Raw genomic sequence first — 24,680 nt, forward strand, 5'->3', positions numbered from 1 at the left:
CAAGGCAGCTTCTTTCGTTTTCAGATACAGCAAAAGTGTTTCTGAAGATCTTAATCAGCTGGTGCAGGTATGTTTGATTTGTGTTGGATCTTCATTTTGCAAGACTGGCAACTTTGCCATGATATTAAAGCAGGCTCAGGCCCGCTTACACACCTGGGCCAAACAAAGGACATCCCTCATATAAGAAGACAAGTAATCAATTGCAAAAACTGCAGCTGTGTGTATCAGGACAGGTCTACAGCCCTATTCACACAGGATTAGTATTATCTGGGGACCTCGTATGATTTAGAAATCCCCCCCTGCATAGTTAACACGTTACATGTACTTATTATTATAATAACAATAAAATATACCTAGGCTAATTGCAAGTAACTCCTAACCCTAACTATAAAATAAGTACATGTAGTTAATTAATATTACTCAGAACATAAATGTATAATTACACTGTAATTATAATATTGACTAATATTATTACAGGACCTATTATTCAGTGAAATATGGAATTTGTACTACAAATTACAGACATGGCCGATTCCCACAGGATTAAGATCAAGATGACTAGAGGTCAGCAGGTAATAGTCCTGTGATCTGCGGTCAGAGAGAGAGAGCAGAGATCAGTCTGGTGGAGGTGTAACAGTGACCCCTCCCTGCTGTACTGAGGCTCCTGACACCTGAAACACCAGCAGCAGGACGGATCCAAAACACCAGTACAGAGGACATGACAGAGACATCCAGGCAGAGGAGAGACAGGAGACTCTGGGGGAAGACCCTGGGAGCCGGGCCGAGCAGGAGACAGGGGTCAGTGCACTGGACACCTCTGCCACGAGAGAAGCTGCAGCGGATGCAGTCAGGAACACTGGGGCAGTCTTCAGGAACACAGTCTTGTGTCGTACTAAAGTGCATGGTGCACAATGACTAATTAGTTCTTTTTTATTTACTGTACTTATCAGTCATATACATCGGGAAATTCTGTACTGATCGGTGTTGGGCTAGTAACTAGTAACTAGTTACAGTAATAATATAACTTTTTGCAATAACTAGAAGTGTAACTAATTATGGTTACACTTTATTTTAAGATGTCCTTGTTGCAGTGTAATTATACATTTAAGTACTGAGTAATATTAATACTATATGGTTAGGGTTTGGTTTAGGGTTACTTGCATGTAATTATGCATAACTAATTGTTATTATAATAGTAAGCACATGTAACGTGTAACAAGGACACCTTAAAATAAAGTGTTACCCTAATTACTAAATAAGATTTCAGTAATAATATTACAGTTACTGTCCATAAAACAGCTCGTTACTTAGTTATATTTGATGCCTCAACCCCCGCCGATTTAAAGTCCAACAACTGAAACATTTTCTTACGAACTAGTTTGATTTCTTTTGATAAAATACATCATGGAATATAATTGTTTATGGGTATAACAGAGAAATTATAGCTACAATTAGCTTCAAGCTACACGTTTAATGAGGTTAATACCTCACGTTTATCATAACTTCTGACTGCGATCCAATATATTATTAGTAACATTTTGGAAGAGTTTTATGGGGAAGATATGCAACTTATGTGAGGCATGAAAGAAAAGTAGTGTAACTAATTACTGTTGCCAGAAACTAATAAGTAAAGTAATAAAATTACTTTTGAAAGAAGTAAAGATATTGCATTTTTTGAGTAACGAGCCCAACACTGGTACTGATGTGCGCGTGCATGGATGACTGGAACATACAAAGCGATTTAAGGTTAAATGCCAAAATGGGGATCAATGAAGTTCCGATATCACATTATATTTTTTCTTTCATAATTGGTAATAGTGGTAACTTACTAAGCTTACCAGTCTTCCTGGACAATGATTAATAGAAGAGTTTCTTGCACAAGCTATTTCCATCCCTGAGGCCGAGTGCATGAGCGTGGTCTATATTTGACACCTGAGTGTTTGGTTCACCCGTTTACTGTGGAGTCAGCTGTGTGCGATGGACAGACTGTAATGTGAGATGAGATTTGAACACACTTCCTCACTTTACTCTGCACCTTATACCTTCCCAGACAACCTGCAGTCAAGCTAGTGAATCTCTTTACCAATAGCCCAGTCTGAGTGCCTGTCCCCACTTCTCCGTTTCTTTTACCGGGCAGAAGACATCCAGTCAAAGAGGGGGGCAAAACAGTCTTGCAGTGCACTCTCTTTGAGAGGGGAAGAGTGCAACAAGGTGGTCTTCCTAACGTCCTTCAGTCTTGGTGTTGTCAGCCCAGTGGATTTAATTGTGCTCTCCACACTAAGAGGATACACTGGTAAGACTCCAGGTTGGGAAACAGGTGCACTGCTGGAACCCATGCAAAGAAATGGTTTGTCATAGCATGAGAGGTGGCAAATTAGTAGCTTTGACGGAGGGCATTGGTTGTGTTCAGCCCATAGGCGGTTCTGCTGTAATTTTAGATATATATGTTGAGTTGCTGCAAGAGGACCTTGTATTCCTGCTCATGTCTAAACATTACATGCTGTGCCAAAAATATATCTGGCTTTAATGCTGATAGTGAGACATCTGCTCATAGCTGCTGCACTTCACCCCACTCTTCAAAAGATATATCCTAGATGATTTTTAGTTGTTTTTGTTGTTGAGAAAATACAATATTTACAAAACTGTATAGTGATCCAGATCGTTACAGTACTAAAAAGACAAAGTGTATTTGAATGCATCCTTTGATGTAGGTTACATATGTTGATCATATGCAGTTTAAGCAGGTTTTCTTGCTCTTATCTGTCTGTATGGGTTTTGGAGTTGCTACTGTATATGGTTCTTTGGAGTTCTTGATGTTTCATCACATATTTGCTCTTGGATTATTTACCGCAACATTACTTCGGTGATTTTCTAAGTAGTGGGATTAATGGATTTTTTTTTTAATTTTTTTTTACTATGACATCAGGCTGCAAATGCTTTTTTTATTTGGACTTGAACCTTTATTTTTAAGGTATACCTCAGTGTAGAATGAGTCTATAGTGAAAGTACTATACAATCACAAGGTGTGATTTGTGGTCAATATGACTTCAAACTGATACAGTGATGAGGAATATTTGTGACCCTGGACCACAAAACCAGTCTTAAGTGTCAATTTTTCAAAATAAATAATCTTTCCATTGATGTATGGTTTGTTAGGATCGGACAATATTTGGCTGAGATACAACTATTTGAAAATCTGAATCTGAAGGTTCTCTAAATATTGAGAAAATCGCCTTTAAAGTTGTCCAAATGAATTCTTAGCAATGCATATTACTAATCAAAAACGTTGTTTTGATATATTTACAGTAGTAAATTTACAAAATATCTTCATGGAACATGATCTTTACTTAATATACTAATGATTTTTGGCATAAAAGAAAAATCTATAATTTTAACCCATATGGTGTATTTTTGGTTATTGCTACAAATATACCCCAGCGACTTAAGACTGGTTTTGTGGTCCAGGGTCACATTTCTGATTATTTGTTTAATAAAATGTTTTTTTTTAAAAACTCGTAATATTTTATTATTTGAGATGGCACTTTCCAGTCCAGTGCAGGGTGAAAGATTTATCCTACACCATGTGTTTCTAAATGCAACACACTGAAGGCACAACCAAATTAGCCCAGGGAGCTGCTCAGGTTTCGTTGAGTACAGGGTTAGACTCATTGCATTGCTATGGATAAAGTCACCTAAAGTCAACAATCTGTTTACAAATCTTGCTCAAGAATAATTAAAGCAAAAGAGTTTGGAAATGCAGAAAAGAGAGGAGGATTTTTCTGAAACTTAAGATTCAGTGGTGCTCATTTCCAACTTTATTGTAACTCTTGCTCTCAGATTTTAATATAATGGTTGTGTATTAAAGGTGTGCGAGACTTTTATTTAAAGAAATGAACATAATGAACCACTCATGCCCTCCTGTTGTCCTCGACTCAGTATTTCTGTTTTCTTGAATTTTCTAGTGCCTCCTACTGGGCTCACCAACACTCTTCTGAGATACAGGAAACATGGCACAGTAAGAGACACACCGTGCTTTCAAAGATATAGTTTTATTATTTAAATTCGAAATGACATGTAAATGTGCCACTAAATAGTTCTCAACTATGGCATTTATTATAAACGTAATGAAATTAATTAAATAATGCAGCTGTGTTCTAACTCTTTTAGGATTCCGAAAAAAACCTCCACCATGTCCCTCACTATATCATCATGCTCCCGAGACACGTCCTCCTCCTCTTCCTCATCCTCATCCTCGACCACAATACAGCAGAGGCACTCCAGTTTAGTACAGCCTGTCTGCATCAGTCCTCAAATGGTAAGAACAAAAAATACACAAGTTTTTCATCAGGATCTGAAAAGTAGGCAAGTTTTGCAACATAACATTGTGCCTTCAAATCACAAACCATTTTTCACAAAGTTACATGCATCCTCATGAACACACGCCGCATTTCAGTTCATTCAATTTATGTTACTCAGCTACTCTTCCTGTCATGTTGGAGCTAAAAGTAGTATGTTGATCTGCCAGTCATGGGTTTTTGATGAGGAGAACTCTGCTTACGTATGATCAGATGCATAATGAAATGATGCATTTAATAGTTAATGACCAAAGAGGTCCGTTTTGCTATTGTGCTATTCGTGTCTTTATACAGGTGATAAAATTAAATAAATCCTTTTGATCAGGTTAGACACTGATTATTAATATCTCAAACCCCTTTCTTGTCCTGGTACAAAAGCTTCAAAAGGTTCAAAAGGTACTAAAATGTACCATTTAGTTATGAACAGAGGCGGACAGTAGTGAAGTATTTTACTTTACTCAAGGAAATTTAAAAAGTATCTGTAGTTTATCAGAGTGTTTTCTTCGGAAAACTTTACTTCACTTCTAAAGCATAATGTCATACTTTTTACTGCACTACATTTCATAAATAAAAGTTGTTGTATGTTTTACCTTTAATACTTAAGAACATTAAAAATGCAGTACTTTCTTGTACTCAAGTAAATCTATGAATTACTTTTACTAGAAAGTAATAGATTTAATGATTTAATAGATTTAGATGTATTAAATGATATTTAATATGAAACATAGTGCAGTAAAAAGTACAATATTATGCTTTGGAATGTTGTGAAGTAAAGTTTTCTAAAGAAAAACACAGATAAAGTAAAGACACTTGAAAAGTACTTTTAAAGCAGAGTAAAAATACTTCACTACTGTCCGCCTCTGGGTATGAACATGCATACTTAGGTACAAATATGTGCCTTTAAGGTATTAAAATGCACCCTTTAGGGGTCCCAGTGGTAGCTTTTGTACCTCCCCCCCCCCTGAAAGTGTAACCAGCTCACCTGTCTCTTCATCTCACTGTGCAAGTATGAATTACAGTAAATTATTATAATTTTTTTTTTTTTTACCACATTCAAGCATTAAACTTATTTTAAAAGTGACAAAGCAATCTCACACATATCTACCATTTTTACTAAACCAAGCGCAGTGAGTTGTGGGCCGTGTGTGCTATGTGTATGTTACTTCCAGCCTAAACACACATTTGTTGCTCTGTGTATTTGTTCAGGTTCAGAACACAAACCAGGGTTCAGGGACTGCTGGAGTGTCTCCAACATTTGTCAAGGTAAAGCAACAATAACATGCCGTATACCTTAAAGTGAGTGGGTCAGGGTGAGGTTGTTATCGGTGTGGTTGTGTCTTCTCAGTGTCTTCATGATGTGAGTACGGTGAAGGGGCAGCTGGTGGTCCTGGAGTGCAGGATCAGAGGAACGCCTCCGCTGCAGATCTCCTGGTTCAGAGAGAACGAGCAGATCATCGACTCGGCAGACTTCCGCATTCTTAGAAAGAGTGAGTGAGAGCTGATTACAGCATTACTTTACATGTGGTTTAAAGGAATAGCTCACCTATGGACTACGACTTCAGCACTATATTCCAAGTCATCTAAAGCCGTACAATAGTTTTGTGTGAAGATCAAGTTTGAAGTTTGCATTCAGAATTCAAAAAAGATGCAAAAACTGATTTGTTGGTGTCAGTGACATTTATGCATTTTTTTTTAAATGGATACAAATTATGCAAAAATTACCAGCATATAGGTTCAAATTTTCAAGAAATTGAATTTTAACTATTTCTTTAAAAACAATAATAGACATAAGACCACCTTACAAGTTTCATTACAAGCCAATGAACTAAAACGGTTTCTTACTGTAATTTTTGCCTTTTTCAGAGGCAAGTTCAGCTTCTGTTCCTGGTGAGTAAACATTTATCTCAAAGGATGGTGCATGAGGGGATGGACTTATTAGACTTTTAATTCTTCTGTGTTTTATTATAGAGGAATTGTGCACCCTCGTGATCACAGAGGCGTATCCAGAAGACTCTGGAATATTTAAATGCACAGCATCTAATCAGTTTGGAACAGTAACATGTAGTGCCATGCTTGAAGTATATACAGGTAACTTTCTTGTTTGATTTTATGCATGCTTATATGGCACAAATAAATCAAAATTAATGTATGTATGTCTTATTTAAGTCATTAATTTTACATTACTTTTGTAACCTGACCTGTTATTTTATAAAATGATGCATAGCCTTTTTTCTGCCATTTGCGTGTTTGTACATTAAATATTTCAGCCAATTTGATAATACTTTCCACCTCCAATAATATTTGTAATACAGAAACAGAGGGCAGCAGATTCCTACCAATGAACTAGTCTTTATTTTTTTTATCTAGAATTTTTGCTGTCACCATTTTGCAAACAAATACTAGGGTGAGGGAAAGAAAAATAATACAATATTTAATAATATGATTTTGTTCTTTGAAGACCTAGAGGAGGTTTTTGGAGAGGAGGATGAGCCTTCCTCTCTAAGCTCAGCTGGACTAGAGCCGGATGACCCGCCCTTGTTACTACAGGACACACTAATTCCTCCTCCAGAATGGCCTGACAGTTCTGAGGAAGAGACTGCCGCCCCTGTAGCATGGTAAGGACATGTTTCAATATTTCAGGCATTGCCAAAATGTTAAGTCAACATGTAGTCCAAAGATGAGAGTTAAAATCTATAGGATGAAATTCACAGAAAGCTCACAAACACACAGTATAGTAATGCTACAAAGACATCTACAAAAAAAATATGAAGCTGTCCAGGTGCAGATGACGAATTTGCTTGGTGCCTTGCTGTCAGACAGAAAGTACAGGAAGCCAAAAAGGCCAGAAGAAAAAAGTTGGCTAACTAAGCTGCATGAGTACACAGCTGCACTTCTTCTGCCGAAAAAAATAAACAAGGCAGATACAGAGGGCAGAAGTGTGGAGAAAGCCATTTGATTGCATTCTAGTGATTGATGAATAACTGCAGTGTTAGTGATTGTTTCATTATCATTTCATAGAAGCAGAATAATGTGAGTCAAATCAATCACTGTTGGACTACTCGAATGCTTCCTTACAAAAGAGTTCAATAGGAGAGGCCATGCAAATTCATGAGACATGAGAAAAACGTCATCATGGTTGCTACGTTTTAAAGGAGAGTGGCTTGATCAAATGGAAACAACAGATTATTTGTGCAGCACAGTGACAATTGTTTTGTGTGTGTAATGGATGTTTATGACTATAAAATGTTTCTTTAAATTATTTAATATTGATAACATTTAATACTGTTTAAATATGTTTATTTGATTATATCATATTAGCTATATTAACATTTTATTTGTAAATGAACTTTCTTGTTTGAATATATTTACATGTATTCATGAATACTGTAACAAATCAAAACATTCAAGTCAACCGTAAATCAAGTCAAATTAAATTATGGAACAGATTTAAAAACATTGTGCTTACACACAGATAAATTGTGTTATATAATGACACTAAGACACTAAGAACAAACAACTGATAACAAGATATAAGGAAAAGAAAATAGGGCCCAATACAGGACCTTGAGGTACCCCACAGATAATGGGTGTAGACGAATAGGGGCTGTTCCCTATTCTAGCAGTTCTGTTCTGTCTGTGTGGCAGTAAGTGAACCACAGAAATACAGAGCCAATAAGTAATAATAAAAAAAAGAATGGCAGAGGATGAAAATGATCCAGCAATGTCTGGAAAGTTTCAGGAATACAGATTGTTTCAAAGACCAAAGGTTGGTAATCAGAATGGGAACACAGGATAATGATCACAACCACAACTAATATGTGGGTAGACAGATACCTCTGGTAAAGTTGGCAACCACTGGATACTGTAGAAGATGAAAATTGGTCCCCTTTATTTATATAGTTCTTAATACAATACAGATTGTTTTAAAACAGCTTTACAGTGATAAACGAGAAAACAGTGATTCAGTGATGCGAACAGAATTCAATTCTGCTGTAAAGCAGCTCTAAAAAGACAATAGTAAACATGTCTTACTGTACATTAAGCCAAATTTGTATTACATGGACCTGGAGTTGTAGTGTCACTGACATGATTTGAGCTCATAAAAAAAGGTTAAAAAAGCTATTTCAGTCTGTTGAATAATCTTTGTGAAGATTCCTCTTTTCTTTTTGTAGTCAAAGTCAATAGCTTCAAGTAGGTTGCAAGCAGGATTATCTATTACTGTGACATGGTGATCCTTATAAATTACATGCATGTGCCCTCTATTCCAACATTTGACTTGCATCAGCCAAAACTATCATGTAGCTGATCGACAGTTGGCTGTTGAGGCATGCAGCATTCACCTTTAGTCTTGACAACAAGAATAAATCAAGTTAACAGATTTATTCACTTTTGCTCAGATGTTCTCATTATTCTGTGTCCATACATTGTCCGTGGGTTGAATGGGTGGTTCCTCAAGAATGGTGGGGGCGTGAGTCTGCTGCTCATAGCTCACATAGCTTTCCATAGATAAACAGCCTGACAGTATCTCATTGAGAGAACAGATGCCAGAGAATCGCTCTACACCTTCAACCTTTCAAACCAACGTTACATTCAGTTGATTTTACTGGCTAGCAAACTAATTTTAAAGAGCAGGTAAGTGCAAGATTAGTAATCTGGATTATAATCTGTTACACTTTATTGCAATCAGAATGACCTAAAAAACTGCTCTAGCAACTTGATCTGTTTAATCATTTTATTAATGCATGATCAGTCATTTTGCCTTTTTTATTCAGTAGGTAAATTAAATTGTCCTCTCTGCTTTGTAAAAATCGAGATTCTGTCAATTTGACCCCTGTAGGTCATACAGTGTGACTCGGTGTCCATCACTGAAGCTTTTACACCCTTCACTCACTGCTGTGTGTTTGTACAGTATGCACTGCTGGCTTTTAAACTATTTATTATGTTAATCGTCTGGTCCTGGTATTATGATAAAGTATATTTTTTTTCATCCTGTAAAAGCCTCAACATTTAATTTAAACCTGCACAAAAATTTTCTATGATTTTGACTGTAAACCTCTTTCTACAGACGGTCATATTTCAATTTTTGCTTCCATTGAAGCACAAAATGTTCTTTTAAATATTCTCAAATCATCCTGGAGAACATGATCAGATGTGTTCATACAGCTCAAGTGCTGCTGTCATTAAAGTAAAAGAGGCATATCAGATATTAAGACACTCTCAAATTCATGTTCATATTCAAGATTTTATGCTGATAGTTTAATTTTGAACTCTAGGGTATGGTGCTAACATTATACACAGTAACCACAATTTAACACTTTTTGACTGTAGCTGCCGATCTGTTTGCACAACTGTTAAAACATTTGGTCCCATTCTTGTTATATTTCAAAACTATTTTGCTTGCATATTATTGTATATTTATGCCTTGCTTGAATATAAAAGAATGCATATATATATATACACCTGTTTGATGTTGAGCAGTGATTTTACCATCACAAATACATTGTTATACGTTATTGAACTGTTACTGAAGTAAATGACATTTAGTGAGCTCGGTCTTTCTTCACAATGACCTCCAAACAGGGTAAGTGAGTGCCAGCGTGGCTGTAAATGAACTGCACCTGCCACGTCTGTCAGTCAGGCCTCATGACACTTTTTTTAGCCATGGCTCTCACAGAAACACAGCAGCAGTATGCAGTTATGAACCCCTGCCATGTTCATTAAAGGGTAAAAAAGATTATTGACATATAGACTGTGTTTACAAATATATAAATATGTACTTTGTAGTTTTCTTTAGGTTAAGTAAGAAATGATTTCAGAAATTTATGATGGCTCTGAGGTTGCTTGTGTGTGAGGTGCTATACGATGATTGGTCATTTACATAAGAGGTGTATGTTGACACAGACAAAGATGACCATACTTTAGTGATGTAGAAAGATAAACGCATTAGTGTTCTACTGTGTTATTTAGCCTTGTTTCCCCTTCTTGAGGCATGGAGTTGCTGGGAGTAGCCATCAATCAAGCTTACAATAACATTGCTGTTTGTTTGAGCATGACACTGCAACACTGAGACCACCAATGGCGTGAGTTTGGGGCGGGGCTAAGTGTTTGTACCTGTCTAAATCAGTCATTCAGTTTTGTATCCGTTTGGTAATGCAGAAACTTACTCGTTCTGTCAGGATTTACTAAAGATACGCTGTGAACAATTCGTGAGGCATGGACAGTTATTTTTGCAGCTGACTTTGTTGTATATGCATTTGTAGGAGTTTCCCTCTCAGACACAACATTTATGTGAGGAGAGTATTTAAATGAATCATGCAATTTGATTTGCGTTTGTCAGTTTACTGGTATTTGCACCATTATTTAATGCCAAAAAAAGCAAGTCTTAACCCAGTTTGAACTCTGCAAATGAATTTTGCACTGCTTTTTGATAGACTGTGTTGGTCATTTAATGATCTGGCTACGTCTGTGCTCTTTAATTTGCTCTTGGTCAGTAGATCAGCTGATCACAGTAGATCACTTTCCACTCCCATTGTTGCTTTCACGGGATTCTCATGATATTTTGCCCTGTCTAGTAAATCTGGCCTTTAACGTCTTGACAAACATCACTTATTGGGCTTTTATGGGCTTAAATCACACTTATTAGGCTTATATGAATTTCTTTGGCTCTGGTTTGTGTAACGGAGGCCAGTTAGTAATAGTTGTGTAGGTAAACCTACCTCACTCCCTTGGCCTACAGTCTTTAGCATCCTTATTATTGCACCCACCTCCACACGTGATTGATTGCATTTACAAGTTCAATTCAAATGGAAGAGAATGGTCATTTAAAAGCATTCTCAATTCACTGTGCGCAGTTCCAATGTGTTTAAAACTGCACATGCGCATCCGCTGGTCTAGCCTCAGGTTTCTATGGGAACCGGAGCTTCTAACAGCTGCTGCAGTGACGCAATGACTTTACCAATCAGTGATTGGCTCTTTTATTTAGAAGGTGGGACTATTCCACCATATTGCGCATTATAATGTTAATAATGTTTTTTGCACAAAAAAAACAAATAAATATGTGGGAAAAATGATTATTTTCAACTCTCATTCTGACTCTCTCTCTAAAACAACCTGTTTTTAAGGGGTGTGTCCTTAAAGGCTTGCCAGTAATCGGCCACTGTTATGATTGGCTAACGCAATTGCATAGGAAACAGTATCAATGCCCCCTCGCTACTGCATGTGTGTGCTTTGACGACATAAAATAAAACGGTAATTTCAGACAAAGCATTATTAAATCATCTGCTTACGGTTTGTGATGCAGCTGCAGTCAGATCTAGCACCGCTTCATCTTTCAACAAATGTTTCTTTGTGAAATTTCCATAGCACTGTGCCTCTTTTACAAAACAAAACGCTCCGATCAATCCTCTGACACGATCCGGCGTGCCATTAAAAATAAACTATCCACTTCTTCCTTATTCTGGGATATTTCTGATATCTGTACAAAGATGTGAACAAGATGTTTAAACCAAACGCGTCAAAGCGAGCGATCTTTCACTACATTTGTTCGATTGACGACTGACACGAGCGGTGGACTATGTCAGAAAAGGAACACGCATCTGTATAGACATGCATCCAGTGTAGACAAGATAGCAGTGATTGTAATTTCTATTTGCTTTTGACACTCACATTCAGCGTGATCAAGTGTCAGCTGTTAGCGACTGAGGTGGGCGGGGCCTATCGTTAGAAGAAGACTATTCGTCGATGTGTTGCTCTGGAGGTGTGTTTATGTAAACGACAGCACCCAGGTGACGACACCTTGCCCCTTGGATCCAAAACAAGCTGTTTTTGGAGCTTGATTAAATAAATGCTTTGTTTATAATGAGGAGGAGGTTTTAAGCTATGAAACTTGCAGGATGTTTTAATGGTACAGAGACCTCTTAAATGCCAAAACATCAAGGCAAATTTGATTTCTCATGTCATGACCCCTTTAACTTTGTCACATTGCCTAAAGCAGGGAGCTCCAGTCCTGCTCCTGGAGGGCCACTGTCCTGCAGAGCACCAGCTCCACTTAAACACACCTGAACCAAAGTAATCAAGTTCTTCAAGATGGCTAAGATCTTCCAGGCAGGTATGGTGGGACAAATTGGAGCTAAACTCTGCAGGACATTGGCCCTCCAGGACCAGGATTGGCCTAATATCTTCGTCTCTTTTGTTTGAATTCATTCACTTGACTGCAAATCATCAGTGTGAACACCTTTTTTGAACTACCTATTAGCCTGAGTAACCCAAGTTAAATATGCTTTTCCAACAGGGTGCCGGAGTCTCCTGTGGACACGGAGAGCAAACAGGCTCCTGCCAGCCAGGTGACTGAAGCTGCAGAGATCTCCTCCATGAGCGAACCTGATCCTCCAGCAAAGGGGGTTAAAAACAGTCTCCCACATCCATTCCTTCCCACCAGCAAGCTGAGTAAACCAGTGGAGCCCAGAGGCAGCGCCATGAACGTGGCTGATCTGCCCACCTTCTCGCCATCGCTGTACCCCCCCAGTGCCTTTAACTATGAGCGTCCTCGCCATTTCATCCAGTCCCTGCCCAGTTTCCATGCACCTGACAGCGAGATCAGCAAACCCAACAGCCTCAGTCCCCCGGCTTCAACAGCTGCTCCGTTCCTGAGCCCTCCTCAGCCTGGACCCGCTCGAACCTCCATGAGCTCAAGCATGACTTTGATTCCTAAACCACGGAGCTCTCCAAACAATGAGAAACTATCATCAGCAGCTTTCCTCTCATCTGTCCTGCCTTCATTACCGAGCTCCCAGGCCAAATGCATGTCCTTACCTCAGTCTCCATCTCCGCGGCGCTCCCCCCGGTCACCCAGCCCAACACCGAGAGCCCAGGAGCAGCCTCTGTCTCCTCCAAGCTGGTCGCTGGATCACGTTCCTGCAGCTGTCCCACCCCGGATATCTCAAGATACTCCAAAAACCACCGCTCCACCTCCACAGCCCCCACAGCCCCCACCTGTGTCCCACATGAACTACACACCCAACACGTGAGTGTGTTATGGCTGACATTAATCTTAAACACTGTAATGTATGGTTATATCCTCCTACAGGAAAGAAAACTAAAAAATTAGACCTTTTTAATGTCTTAGTTGTTTATTCTAAAAAGCAATGAGATTTTTACTTAAGCCAAAGATCTTAAAGTTAATAATACTTTGAAATATGAAAAATGATTAAAATCTCCAATGTCTTCAGAGCTTAAAAGGGAACAGTTCACCAAAATAATGAAAGTTTGCTGAAACTGTCCTCACCCTCAGGTCATCTGAGAGTGTGCTTCTTCATCAGGTTTGTAGAAATGTGTCTCTGCATCAGTGTCTCAGCAATGGATGCTCTGCAGTGAATGGGTGCCGCCAGAATGAGTCCAAACAGCTGATAAAAACACCACAATAATCCACACCACTCCAGTCCATCAGTTAACATCTGGAGAAGACAAAAGCTGTGTGTTCGTAAGAAACAAATCCATCATCAAGATGAGTCCATAATAACGCTTCCTCCAGTGAAAAAGTCCATCTCCTCTCACATCAAAATCCAGCCACATATTTGTTTAGAGCTGTTTTGGACTGTTTTGGACTGTAAATGCTGCTTGATCTGCAGATTTCTCTCCTGATTCAGACCAGAACACTTTTTCACTGGAAGAAGTGTTATTATGGATTATGGACTCGTATTTTAGCCAGAAGCAACAGTTTGAAGATGAAAATATCTTAATGATGGATTTATTTCTTACAAACACGCAGCTTTTGGATGTTAACTGATGGACTGGAGTGCTGTGGATTATTGTGGTGTGTTTATCAGCTGTTTGGACTCTCATTCTGACGGCACCCATTCACTGCAGAGCATCCATTGCTGAGACACTGATGCAGCGACACATTTCTACAAACCTGATGAAGAAACAAACTCAACCTAATCTTGGAATCCCATTTTCAGCAAATTTACATTTTTGAGTGAACTACTCCTTTAAAAGAGAAACGCTTAAACAATACAATTTTCTAATGGGCTGTTTTCACAGCTTGCCAAAGCCGATCTTGAAGAAGACTGTTTCCCGACCAGTGTCTCGCGCCACAGATGAAGATATTCAGGGCTCGAAAGATGCTCTCATACAAGACCTTGAAAAGAAGCTACGGAACAAAGCTCCTCAACAGAGGACCCTTCAGAAGATGTCTTACGAAGAGCGGATGGCGAGAAGATTGTTGGGAGCCGATAATGCCGCCTCAGTATTTGACCTTGAAAATTCATTCAGTTCCCAGCCTGCACAGGTATTGCCATTTTAAGTTATTGGATGTTTCATGCAACTGCAGAATACCTTCTCAAACCTTGAGTCACTATGTTAGAGCTTGTCAAGAGGATCATGGCTTTATAGCCATATTAGTAACGCCACAAGTAATGCTAAAACCCCCGGTAATCAAGAGACAAGAGTGTCAGTTTATGCAGCTATACTTTATTCCCATTTGTTACCATCACTCTATAGCTGCCAGGATTTTTCAAAGCCAGACCAAACAGATAACAGTCTGTCCACAGGCCTAAAATAGCATGAGCAAAACCCATGTGCTCTGCAGCTATCCTATTCATCATGATGCTGTTATTATAATATTACCACATGTGCACATGCACGAAGGCCTCAATTCCTTTATTTTGTCTGTCTGTCTATCATGTTTTGTAATATTATTCAAGCAAATGTTATGCACTATTCTAACAGCCAGGCTCTCCTGAAGGTCTCCAGCCTGGAGGAATATGGTAAATGTCTCTTTGCATTAGGAGTATCAGTTTGGAGTTCGTCTCAGCTTTCATCTTATTATTGTGCATGTACACCTAACACTTCTGACACATTTTAGAGTTAATTAGTGAATTATCATAACTGAATGCATCAAACGCTGAGTGACACCATCTAAGACAGACACTTTGTGCTTGTTGTGGGTGATCGTCTAATGCTGTGAGCCCTGCCTGTGTTGCTTTGTGTAAACGTTGATTATTGAGTTTGTTTTGTTGAATTGCTGTCCCATTCAGTTCATTTCCACCTTCTCTTGCACAGGTCCAGAAAGAATCGTCCCGGAGAAGACGGTATAGATGCCTCGACCATCCAAGAGAAGTGTTTTGCTCCTCGTTTTATACAAGTGCCGCAGGATCTTTCTGTTGAAGAGGGACGATTCTGCAGGATTGATTTTAAGGTAGTTATCATTCATTGATATAATAATACACCCTGCATGCATTTGTTTTACACACAGTGGGGCAAAAAAGTATTTAGTCAGCCACCAATTGTGCAAGTTCTCCCACTTAAAAAGATGAGAGAGGCCTGTAATTTTCATCATAGGTATACCTCAACTATGAGAGACAAAATGAGAAAAAAAATCCAGAAAATCACATTGTAGGATTTTTAAAGAATTTATTTGCAAATTATGGTGGAAAATAAGTATTTGGTCAATAACAAAATTTCATCTCAATACTTTGTTATATACCCTTTGTTGGCAATGACAGAGGTCAAACGCTTTTCTGTAAGTCTTCACAAGGTTTTCACACACTGTTGCTGGTATTTTGGCCCATTCCTCCATGCAGATCTCCTCTAGAGCAGTAATGTTTTGGGGCTGTCGCTGGGCAACACGGACTCAAAGATTTTCGATGGGGTTGAGATCTGGAGACTGGCTAGGCCACTCCAGGACCTTGAAATGCTTCTTACGAAGCCACTCCTTCGCTGTTCGGGCGGTGTGTTTGGGATCATTGTCATGCTGAAAGACCCAGCCACGTTTCATCTTCAATGCCCTTGCTGATGGAAGGAGGTTTTCACTCAAAATCTCACGATACATGGCCCCATTCATTCTTTCTTTACACGGATCAGTTGTCCTGGTCCCTTTGCAGAAAACAGCCCCAAAGCATGATGTTTCCACCCCATGCTTCACAGTAGGTATGGTGTTCTTTCTCCTCCAAACACGACAAGTTGAGTTTTTACCAAAAAGTTCTATTTTGGTTTCATCTGACCATATGATCATCCAAATGCTCTCTAGCAAACTTCAGACGGGCCGGACATGTACTGGCTTAAGCAGGGGACACGCCTGGCGCTGCAGGATTTGAGTCCCTGGCGGCGCAGTGTGTTACTGATGGTAGCCTTTGTTACTTTGGTCCCAGCTCTCTGCAGGTCATTCACTAGGTCCCCGTGTGGTTCTGGGATTTTTGCTCACAGTTCTTGTGATCATTTTGACCCCACGGGTGAGATCTTATGGAGCCCCAGATCGAGGGAGATTATCAGTGGTCTTGTATGTCTTCCATTTTCTAATAATTGCTCCCACAGTTGATTTCTTCACACCAAGCTGCTTACCTATTGCAGATTCAGTCTTCCCAGCCTGGTGCAGGTCTACAATTTTGTTTCTGGTGTCCTTGACAGCTCTTGGTCTTGGCCATGGTGGAGTTTGGAGTTGGACTGTTTGAGGTTGTGGACAGGTGTCTTTTATACTGATAACGAGTTCAAACAGATGCCATTAATACAGGTAACGAGTGGAGGACAGAGGAGCCTCTTAAAGAAGAAGTTACAGGTCTGTGAGAGCCAGAAATCTTGCTTGTTTGTAGGTGACCAAATACTTATTTTACCGAGGAATTTACCAATTAATTCTTTAAAAATCCTACAATGTGATTTTCTGGATTTTTTTTCTCATTTTGTCTCTCATAGTTGAGGTATACCTATGATGAAAATTACAGGCCTCTCATCTTTTTAAGTGGGAGAACTTGCACAATTGGTGGCTGACTAAATACTTTTTGCCCCACTGTATTACTCCAACGCTTCTGGCCATCTTAAGATGAAATATTATTGAAGCTGTCCTGGGCAGTATAACCTACAAAACTAAAAAATCCAGAAAATCACATTGTAGGATTTTTAAAGAATTTATTTGCAAATTATGGTGGAAAATAAGTATTTGGTCAATAACAAAATTTCATCTCAATACTTTGTTATATACCCTTTGTTGGCAATGACAGAGGTCAAACGTTTTCTGTAAGTCTTCACAAGGTTTTCACACACTGTTGCTGGTATTTTGGCCCATTCCTCCATGCAGATCTCCTCTAGAGCAGTAATGTTTTGGGGCTGTCGCTGGGCAACACGGACTCCAAAGATTTTCGATGGGGTTGAGATCTGAGACTGGCTAGGCCACTCCAGGACCTTGAAATGCTTCTTACGAAGCCACTCCTTCGCTGTTCGGGCGGTGTGTTTGGGATCATTGTCATGCTGAAAGACCCAGCCACGTTTCATCTTCAATGCCCTTGCTGATGGAAGGAGGTTTTCACCAAAATCTCACGATACATGGCCCCATTCATTCTTTCTTTACACGGATCAGTTGTCCTGGTCCCTTTGCAGAAAACAGCCCCAAAGCATGATGTTTCCACCCCATGCTTCACAGTAGGTATGGTGTTCTTTCTCCTCCAAACACGACAAGTTGAGTTTTTACCAAAAAGTTCTATTTTGGTTTCATCTGACCATATGATCATCCAAATGCTCTCTAGCAAACTTCAGACGGGCCGGACATGTACTGGCTTAAGCAGGGGACACGCCTGGCGCTGCAGGATTTGAGTCCCTGGCGGCGCAGTGTGTTACTGATGGTAGCCTTTGTTACTTTGGTCCCAGCTCTCTGCAGGTCATTCACTAGGTCCCCGTGTGGTTCTGGGATTTTTGCTCACAGTTCTTGTGATCATTTTGACCCCACGGGTGAGATCTTATGGAGCCCCAGATCGAGGGAGATTATCAGTGGTCTTGTATGTCTTCCATTTTCTAATAATTGCTCCCACAGTTGATTTCTTCACACCAAGCTGCTTACCTATTGCAGATTCAGTCTTCCCAGCCTGGTGCAGGTCTACAATTGTGTTTCTGGTGTCCTTTGACAGCTCTTTGGTCTTGGCCATGGTGGAGTTTGGAGTTGGACTGTTTGAGGTTGTGGACAGGTGTCTTTTATACTGATAACGAGTTCAAACAGATGCCATTAATACAGGTAACGAGTGGAGGACAGAGGAGCCTCTTAAAGAAGAAGTTACAGGTCTGTGAGAGCCAGAAATCTTGCTTGTTTGTAGGTGACCAAATACTTATTTTACCGAGGAATTTACCAATTAATTCTTTAAAAATCCTACAATGTGATTTTCTGGATTTTTTTTCTCATTTTGTCTCTCATAGTTGAGGTATACCTATGATGAAAATTACAGGCCTCTCTCATCTTTTTAAGTGGGAGAACTTGCACAATTGGTGGCTGACTAAATACTTTTTTGCCCCACTGTATTACTCCAACGCTTCTGGCCATCTTAAGATGAAATATTATTGAAGCTGTCCTGGGCAGTATAACCTACAAAACTAAACAGTCCACAAAAAAACACATAATTTATAACCTGATGCAGAAAATAATATTATACCCTAGTTAATAGGAGTCCAGAGTTAATGAATAATTTTTTGCATAAATACAGTTGTAGTAATATCTTTACAAACCAACATTTTAGCTGTTTTAAGTTTTGCTTTTCTTTCCTTCTTTTCTGCAGGTTGTAGGTTTGCCAACGCCAGATATTTCTTGGTATCTGGATGGGAAACTCATCCGACCCGATGATTATCATAAGATGCTGGTGTGTGAGAAGAGCGTGCACTCCTTCATCATTGAGATCGTGACTATTCATCATGCAGGTGTTTATGAATGTGTGGCGAAGAACCGTGCCGGAGAGAGCCACTTCTCCCTGCATCTGGATGTGATGGGTGAGCAATCTTCTGCTACCTGGATAATGTTAAGAATAAAGTTTCCTTTTTGTTGTATTTATTTATTTATTTTAAATACAGTGCCTTGTGAAAGTATTTTATTTTCTCCACATTTTGTCCTATCGCAACCGTATGCTAAAATGCTTAAAAAAATCACAGCAATCTACAACCCTATTTCCAAAAAAGTTGTCCCAAAAAAGCACACTGTGTAAAATGTAAATAAATCAGAGTGCAATGATCTGCAAATCTAATGAAGCCATATTTTTTTCGCAATAGAACACAGAAAACATGTATCAAATGTTTAGGTAACACTTTATTTTGATAGTCCACTTTAGATATTCTACTAACTATAAGTAACTTTGTAACTACATGTCTACTAACTCTCAGTAGGGTAGCTTTAGGGTTAGTAGAATAAGTTGACATATGCTTGCAAAGTTTCTCAAATTCAGTATGTTGTGGAGCCATCAAAATAAAGTGTTAGCAGATATTAAGCAGACAGTCTACTAATAATCTAGTGACTGCTAGTTGACGTGTAGTTGCAAAGTTACTTACTGTTAGTAGAATGTCTAAAGTGGACTATCGAAATAAAGTGTTACCATGTAAACATTGAGAAATTATACCATTATAAGGAAAACAGGTCATTTTGAATTTGATGGCTGCGACACATTTCAACAAAGTTGCAAAATTGAATTTTGCAATTAATTAGGTTGATTGGCAACAGGTCATTAACATGATTGGGTATAAAAGACTCTCCAAGTCCAATCCAACTTCTCCAAGATGATCCAGAAAAAAAAAAAACGGGAAAGCTGCTTGGTTAAATTTTAAGTGTCATAGATACTTAAGCAATGTAATTATGCCTTTTCATTTTAATAAATTTAAGTTATCACTCATCTGTTTTTTGTTTGTCACTATGGAGCATCGAGTGAAGTGTAGATTCATGTGAAAATAATTGAAAACATTTTAGCATAAGGTTGCAACATGACAAAATGTGGAAAAAAAAAAAACTGAGCATGAATACTTTGGCATGGCAAACTATATCTATAATTACCAAATCTGCATGCCTGAAGCTGCCATCACCAACAACATCAGTGGAGCTAGACATTTTGTGGAAGTTGGTGCAGAATGAGGAGTGCATGCATGCTCCCAAGTTCAAAAGTCATCTCTGAAAAGGCTAACTTTGAGCTGAATGAGAGAATAACCACATTTAAATGTTTAGATGGAAAAAGATGTGCTTCTGCATATGGTGGGCAGAGTTACTAGTTACACGTAACGGAATTACAATTGTAATCTGTTACAGTTACTGAGTAAATAGGTTACACTTTATTGTAAGGTGTCCTTGTCACAGTGTAATTATTCATTTAAGTAGCGTAACATTAATTAACTACATGTACTTACTACTTAAGTACTTAACTTATTGTTATTATAATAGTAAGTACAAATAACGTGTAACAAGGACACCTTAAAATAAAGTGTTACCAGAAAAAAAAAAAAAGTGTAAATTACAGTTACTTATGAAAACGATTACAAAAGGGGTTTACGTCTGAATATTTTATGATTTCAAATCTGTATTTAACCTCAAAATGATCTCAAAATAAGAAGCGGTGCTAAAGTCTGATCTTGTGGTGGTTGTGCTTTAAAATTAAATTAGTATAATCTTAATTTAAGTGAAGAAGGATTCTGAAAGTCTGACAGTAATCAGTGTTGAGCGCTACTGTAAGGTTAACCCTGCCTGCTTTAAATGATTAACAGTTGAAAACATTCAGCATTCGCAAAAATTGACTTTGGCATGTATATGATATGCGAAGGGTAGGGATGTGGGTAGATCTCATGCATGCGAAAACTGCGTATCATATGCACGCCAACAAATTTCGTATCATATGCACGGTAAAGTACATTTTTGCGTATCAATACCACGAGTTTTGGTTTTTATTTGGCGTGCTATTTATACGCATTTTCATGAGACGGAGCTGATGTGACTGTGTTTGCTCTGCGTGTGTCCTCAGCTCAGGAGCAGCTCTGTCCTCCCTCGTTTGTGGTGAAGATGAGGAACTCGCGGGTTCTGGAGGGCGACGGCGTGCGGCTCGAGTGTAAGGTGACGGCGTCTCCAGCGCCGCAGATCTACTGGAAGAAAGACAAGGAGATGCTGCGCGTCGACCCCAGGAGAATGAGGTCTGCATCCATCATGCACTGGGGATCCCACATGTTTCATAGTATTCACAGACTATAATATCATATTACATTTGCATTTAGTCATTTAGCAGATGCTTTTATCCAAAGTGACTTACAAATGAGGACAATAGAAGCAATCAAAATCAACAAAAGAGCAATGATACGCAAGTGCTTTAACAAGTCTCAGTTAGCCTAACGTAGAACACGTGTGTATATATATATACAGCGGGAAAAATGGGTATTGAACACGTCACCATTATTCCCAGTAAATATATTTCTAAAGCTGCTGTTGACTTGATATTTTCACCAGATGTTGCTAATAACCCAAGCAATCCATACATACAGAGAAAACAAAACAAAGAAGTTCAGAAATGAAGTTCTGTGTGATAAAGTGGAAAGACACAGAGGAAAAGTATTGAACACATGAAGAAAGGCAGGTGCAAGAAGGCATGGAAAGCCAAGACACCATCAGAAATCTATCAGTAATTAAAGCAATCCTGCCCCTCGTCAGTGGAAATGAATATTAGCTTCAGTCCCAGCAGCTACAGAACCAGGATGATGAAGATGATCCCAAACACAGAAGCAAACTCTCGACGGCTTTCAGAGAAAGACAATAAAGCTGCTAGAACGGCCAGACTATCATCTGACTTCAATCCAATAGAAAATAAGAACTAAAGGTCAGAGTTCAGAGAAGAGACCCACAGATCCTTCAAGATCTGAAGACAGACTCACAGCTGAGCAACGCATGCTGCTAGTTTCTGCTGCAGGAGCGTCCTGAAGCGCTCGTTACCAACAAAGCCTTCCGTACTTAGTGTTCAATACATTTCAGTAGCTCAATACTTTTCAGTTACTTGGGTGTTACCGACATCTGGTGAAAATATCAAGTCAACAGCACCTTTAGAAATATATTTACTGAGTGTTTAATACTTATTTTACCCGCTGTATTTGGCGCAGTAACTTCCACAGAGAAAGTCATATTTTGGAACGACAAAAACAAGGAAAATTCATTCTAAAATGGTTATTTCACAGATCTTCACACTTTTTCTCTGTGAAATTGTGTGGTTCAGCATCCAGAGCACTACAGACATGACAAACTCTCACTGTTTCTGAAGAACTGAGCTTTAGAAAACACACTCATATATTTTAACTGCAGAAATGTCCATGATCCATGCGATTCTCCCTCGAGCTCGTTAAAAACAGCGTCATTACTGTAGTCTGTAGTTGTGTGATGCTGGTGTGTTTGGTGTCAGTCTCTCTCAGGACGCTTCAGGAAAGCAGTGTCTGGTGATTGATCCGGTGATAAAGTCTGACGCAGGCTGGTACACAGTGTCTGCCATTAATGAAGCGGGCATGTCCACATGCAACAGCAGGCTAGACGTGGCCAGTAAGTGCGCTTGCTCAGTTTGCTTGTTTGTGAGTGAAGATTGTTTGTTTAGACTTTTGCTGAAAACTCTTCCTAACTTGCATTTAGATGCATTGACATTATAAAACTTTATATTTTTTATTCATAAAGTTAACCCTCTGGTGTTGTTTGGTCATTTTTGACTGAAAAAATTATAATTGTTGTTGTTGTTGTTCTAAAGTTAACACACACAAAAAAAAAAAAAAAACATGATTGGAAAAAGTTAAATGGTCTTAATAGAAATTGGACATTTTTTTCGCAATCCATGTTGTTCGCAGTCAAAAATGAGCGCTGTAGGAAATGAACGGGAAGTGAATTTCATCCAGTGGAAATGTTTGTTACGACCGAACAAACAAAAACTGACCGAAAGCTCATTTTTTGCAATATCAAACTCAAATTTGGAACACAACTTGTTTAGATTTACGGCTTTGATTTTCTTGCAGCTTTACAGAAAAAAAACATGATTTTGAAAATATATACTTATAAAATTTTTAAATGGTGTTTTTGTGCATTTTTTTTTTTTCATTGTAATAAACTTAAACTTTTTTTTTTTTTTTTTAAACCAAAGCATTCAAGATTTCTGACCGTTTAAGCCGGAAATTTCATTTTTAGGTCTGTATTTAAAAAGTGGTTAACAGGAAATAAATACCAGAGGGGTTAACGAGTATATGAATGTATAAGAGAAGTGTGTAGGAATGTGCTGTAAATTTATATATTTTTGAATTTTGAATTGAAATGTTACATTGTCATTCAGTGTAACACAATATTTATGTAAAAATTCAAACAGCATGCTTATTCTGACTTGTACATATTAAAATATATAAAAGAATAAGGGAGCATATTACATTTTATTGTTTTAAATGAGTAAAAATATTCTTACTGACAAATGGGCAAATTAAAAAAATTAGTAGTGAAAGTAATTAGTTTTTTAATGTGTCATAAATTAATTTTTGTTGTAAATATGCCTGACAAGATTGTTACACTGAATGACATTTCTGTAAATCAGGGAAAAATGTATGACATTTATTTTTTGCTCAGGAAAACAAAAACAAAAATGCAATTAAATTAAACAGAAAACTTTTTAAATTTTTTTTTTGGGGGGGAAAAACATTTTAAAGCAGTATTACACTAATTGTTTTTATGCTTAAACCCTTTTTCATCTTTGACCCATGTATAACAATGTACAAATGAGTTTAAAATATCTTGATATGCATGTCATACAGGACACTTTTGTCACTAATGAACACGATATCAGCTCATCAGATATTGTTGACCCAAATTTGCTCATTTACTGTTTTTAGTCTCTCAGCTTTAAATGCGTGTCTCCCTGCAGCTCGGCTGAATAAGTCTGCTCCTCCTGTCCGGACGCTGAAGACCCTTCCCATCTTGAGCCAGTTCTCCACACGCAGCGCCGAGCCTGTTCCTCACCACACCGCCCCGCTGTACGAGAGCGAAGAGCTGTAGACGCTTTTCTGTGCTATATTTCGGTGTAAATGAGCCAGTTCAGCAGATTATGGGTCAGACACACTTTAGCCAGTGCCACTGTTGGACTGGACAAGAGTTTATCATCCCAGCACAACGTTACTGGAGCACAAGCTCTCATGTGTTGTTTGGAAACGGATTACCAGTTTCATAAAGCTGCATATTTATGACACCCAGTACAAGGGAAAACAATGCATCTAATTATTGTTTGTTAGACTAACGCTTTGATTGCTGTATGTCTCTCAATATATGTGTGCAGTGCGGTCACTGATACACTCAGAACTACATTATGATCGTATATATGTACTGAAAATGATATTTGTTGGAATTTTTGTTACTAGTACAAAGGATTTGGTCAAATGTATTGATTACGGTCCTCAACACAGATATCATTTGTGTTATATATGATGCAAGATGAACATTTGAGTAAAGATCTTTGTGAAAATACTATACATTTATCTCCGAGGTGTTTTTTTCTCCTGCCATTTCAAATGAGAAAATTATTTTACGTATTAAATACTAATATATATATATAT

The 24,680-nt window shown here is 38.4% G+C and overlaps 1 protein-coding gene across 1 annotated transcript; it reads left to right on the forward strand.

Annotated features, from left to right (window-relative positions):
* Window positions 1–2,042: 2,042 nt before the first annotated feature.
* Window positions 2,043–24,596, forward strand: myot (myotilin). The gene is made up of 16 exons (XM_058798158.1): window positions 2,043–2,293; window positions 3,963–4,015; window positions 4,168–4,315; window positions 5,562–5,618; window positions 5,701–5,842; window positions 6,219–6,242; window positions 6,324–6,443; window positions 6,814–6,970; window positions 12,646–13,377; window positions 14,394–14,640; window positions 15,081–15,118; window positions 15,414–15,549; window positions 18,884–19,091; window positions 21,095–21,260; window positions 22,511–22,644; window positions 23,996–24,596. The coding sequence occupies exons 2-16, from the start codon at window positions 4,008–4,010 to the stop codon at window positions 24,124–24,126; spliced, it is 2,448 nt and encodes an 815-aa protein (XP_058654141.1). The 5' UTR covers window positions 2,043–2,293; window positions 3,963–4,007; the 3' UTR covers window positions 24,127–24,596.
* The last annotated feature ends 84 nt before the right edge of the window (window positions 24,597–24,680 follow it).

The sequence above is a fragment of the Onychostoma macrolepis genome, chromosome 14 (assembly GCF_012432095.1).
Source record: "Onychostoma macrolepis isolate SWU-2019 chromosome 14, ASM1243209v1, whole genome shotgun sequence".
Taxonomy (NCBI): Eukaryota; Metazoa; Chordata; class Actinopteri; order Cypriniformes; family Cyprinidae; genus Onychostoma; species Onychostoma macrolepis.

What these genes read in the sequence shown, in the direction of transcription:
- myot (XM_058798158.1), top strand. An exon ending in CTTCCGCATTCTTAGAAAGA is followed by an intron (nt 5,843 to 6,218) that starts GTGAGTGAGAGC and finishes TGCCTTTTTCAG; the next exon opens with AGGCAAGTTCAGCTTCTGTT. An exon ending in ACTGCCGCCCCTGTAGCATG is followed by an intron (nt 6,971 to 12,645) that starts GTAAGGACATGT and finishes CTTTTCCAACAG; the next exon opens with GGTGCCGGAGTCTCCTGTGG.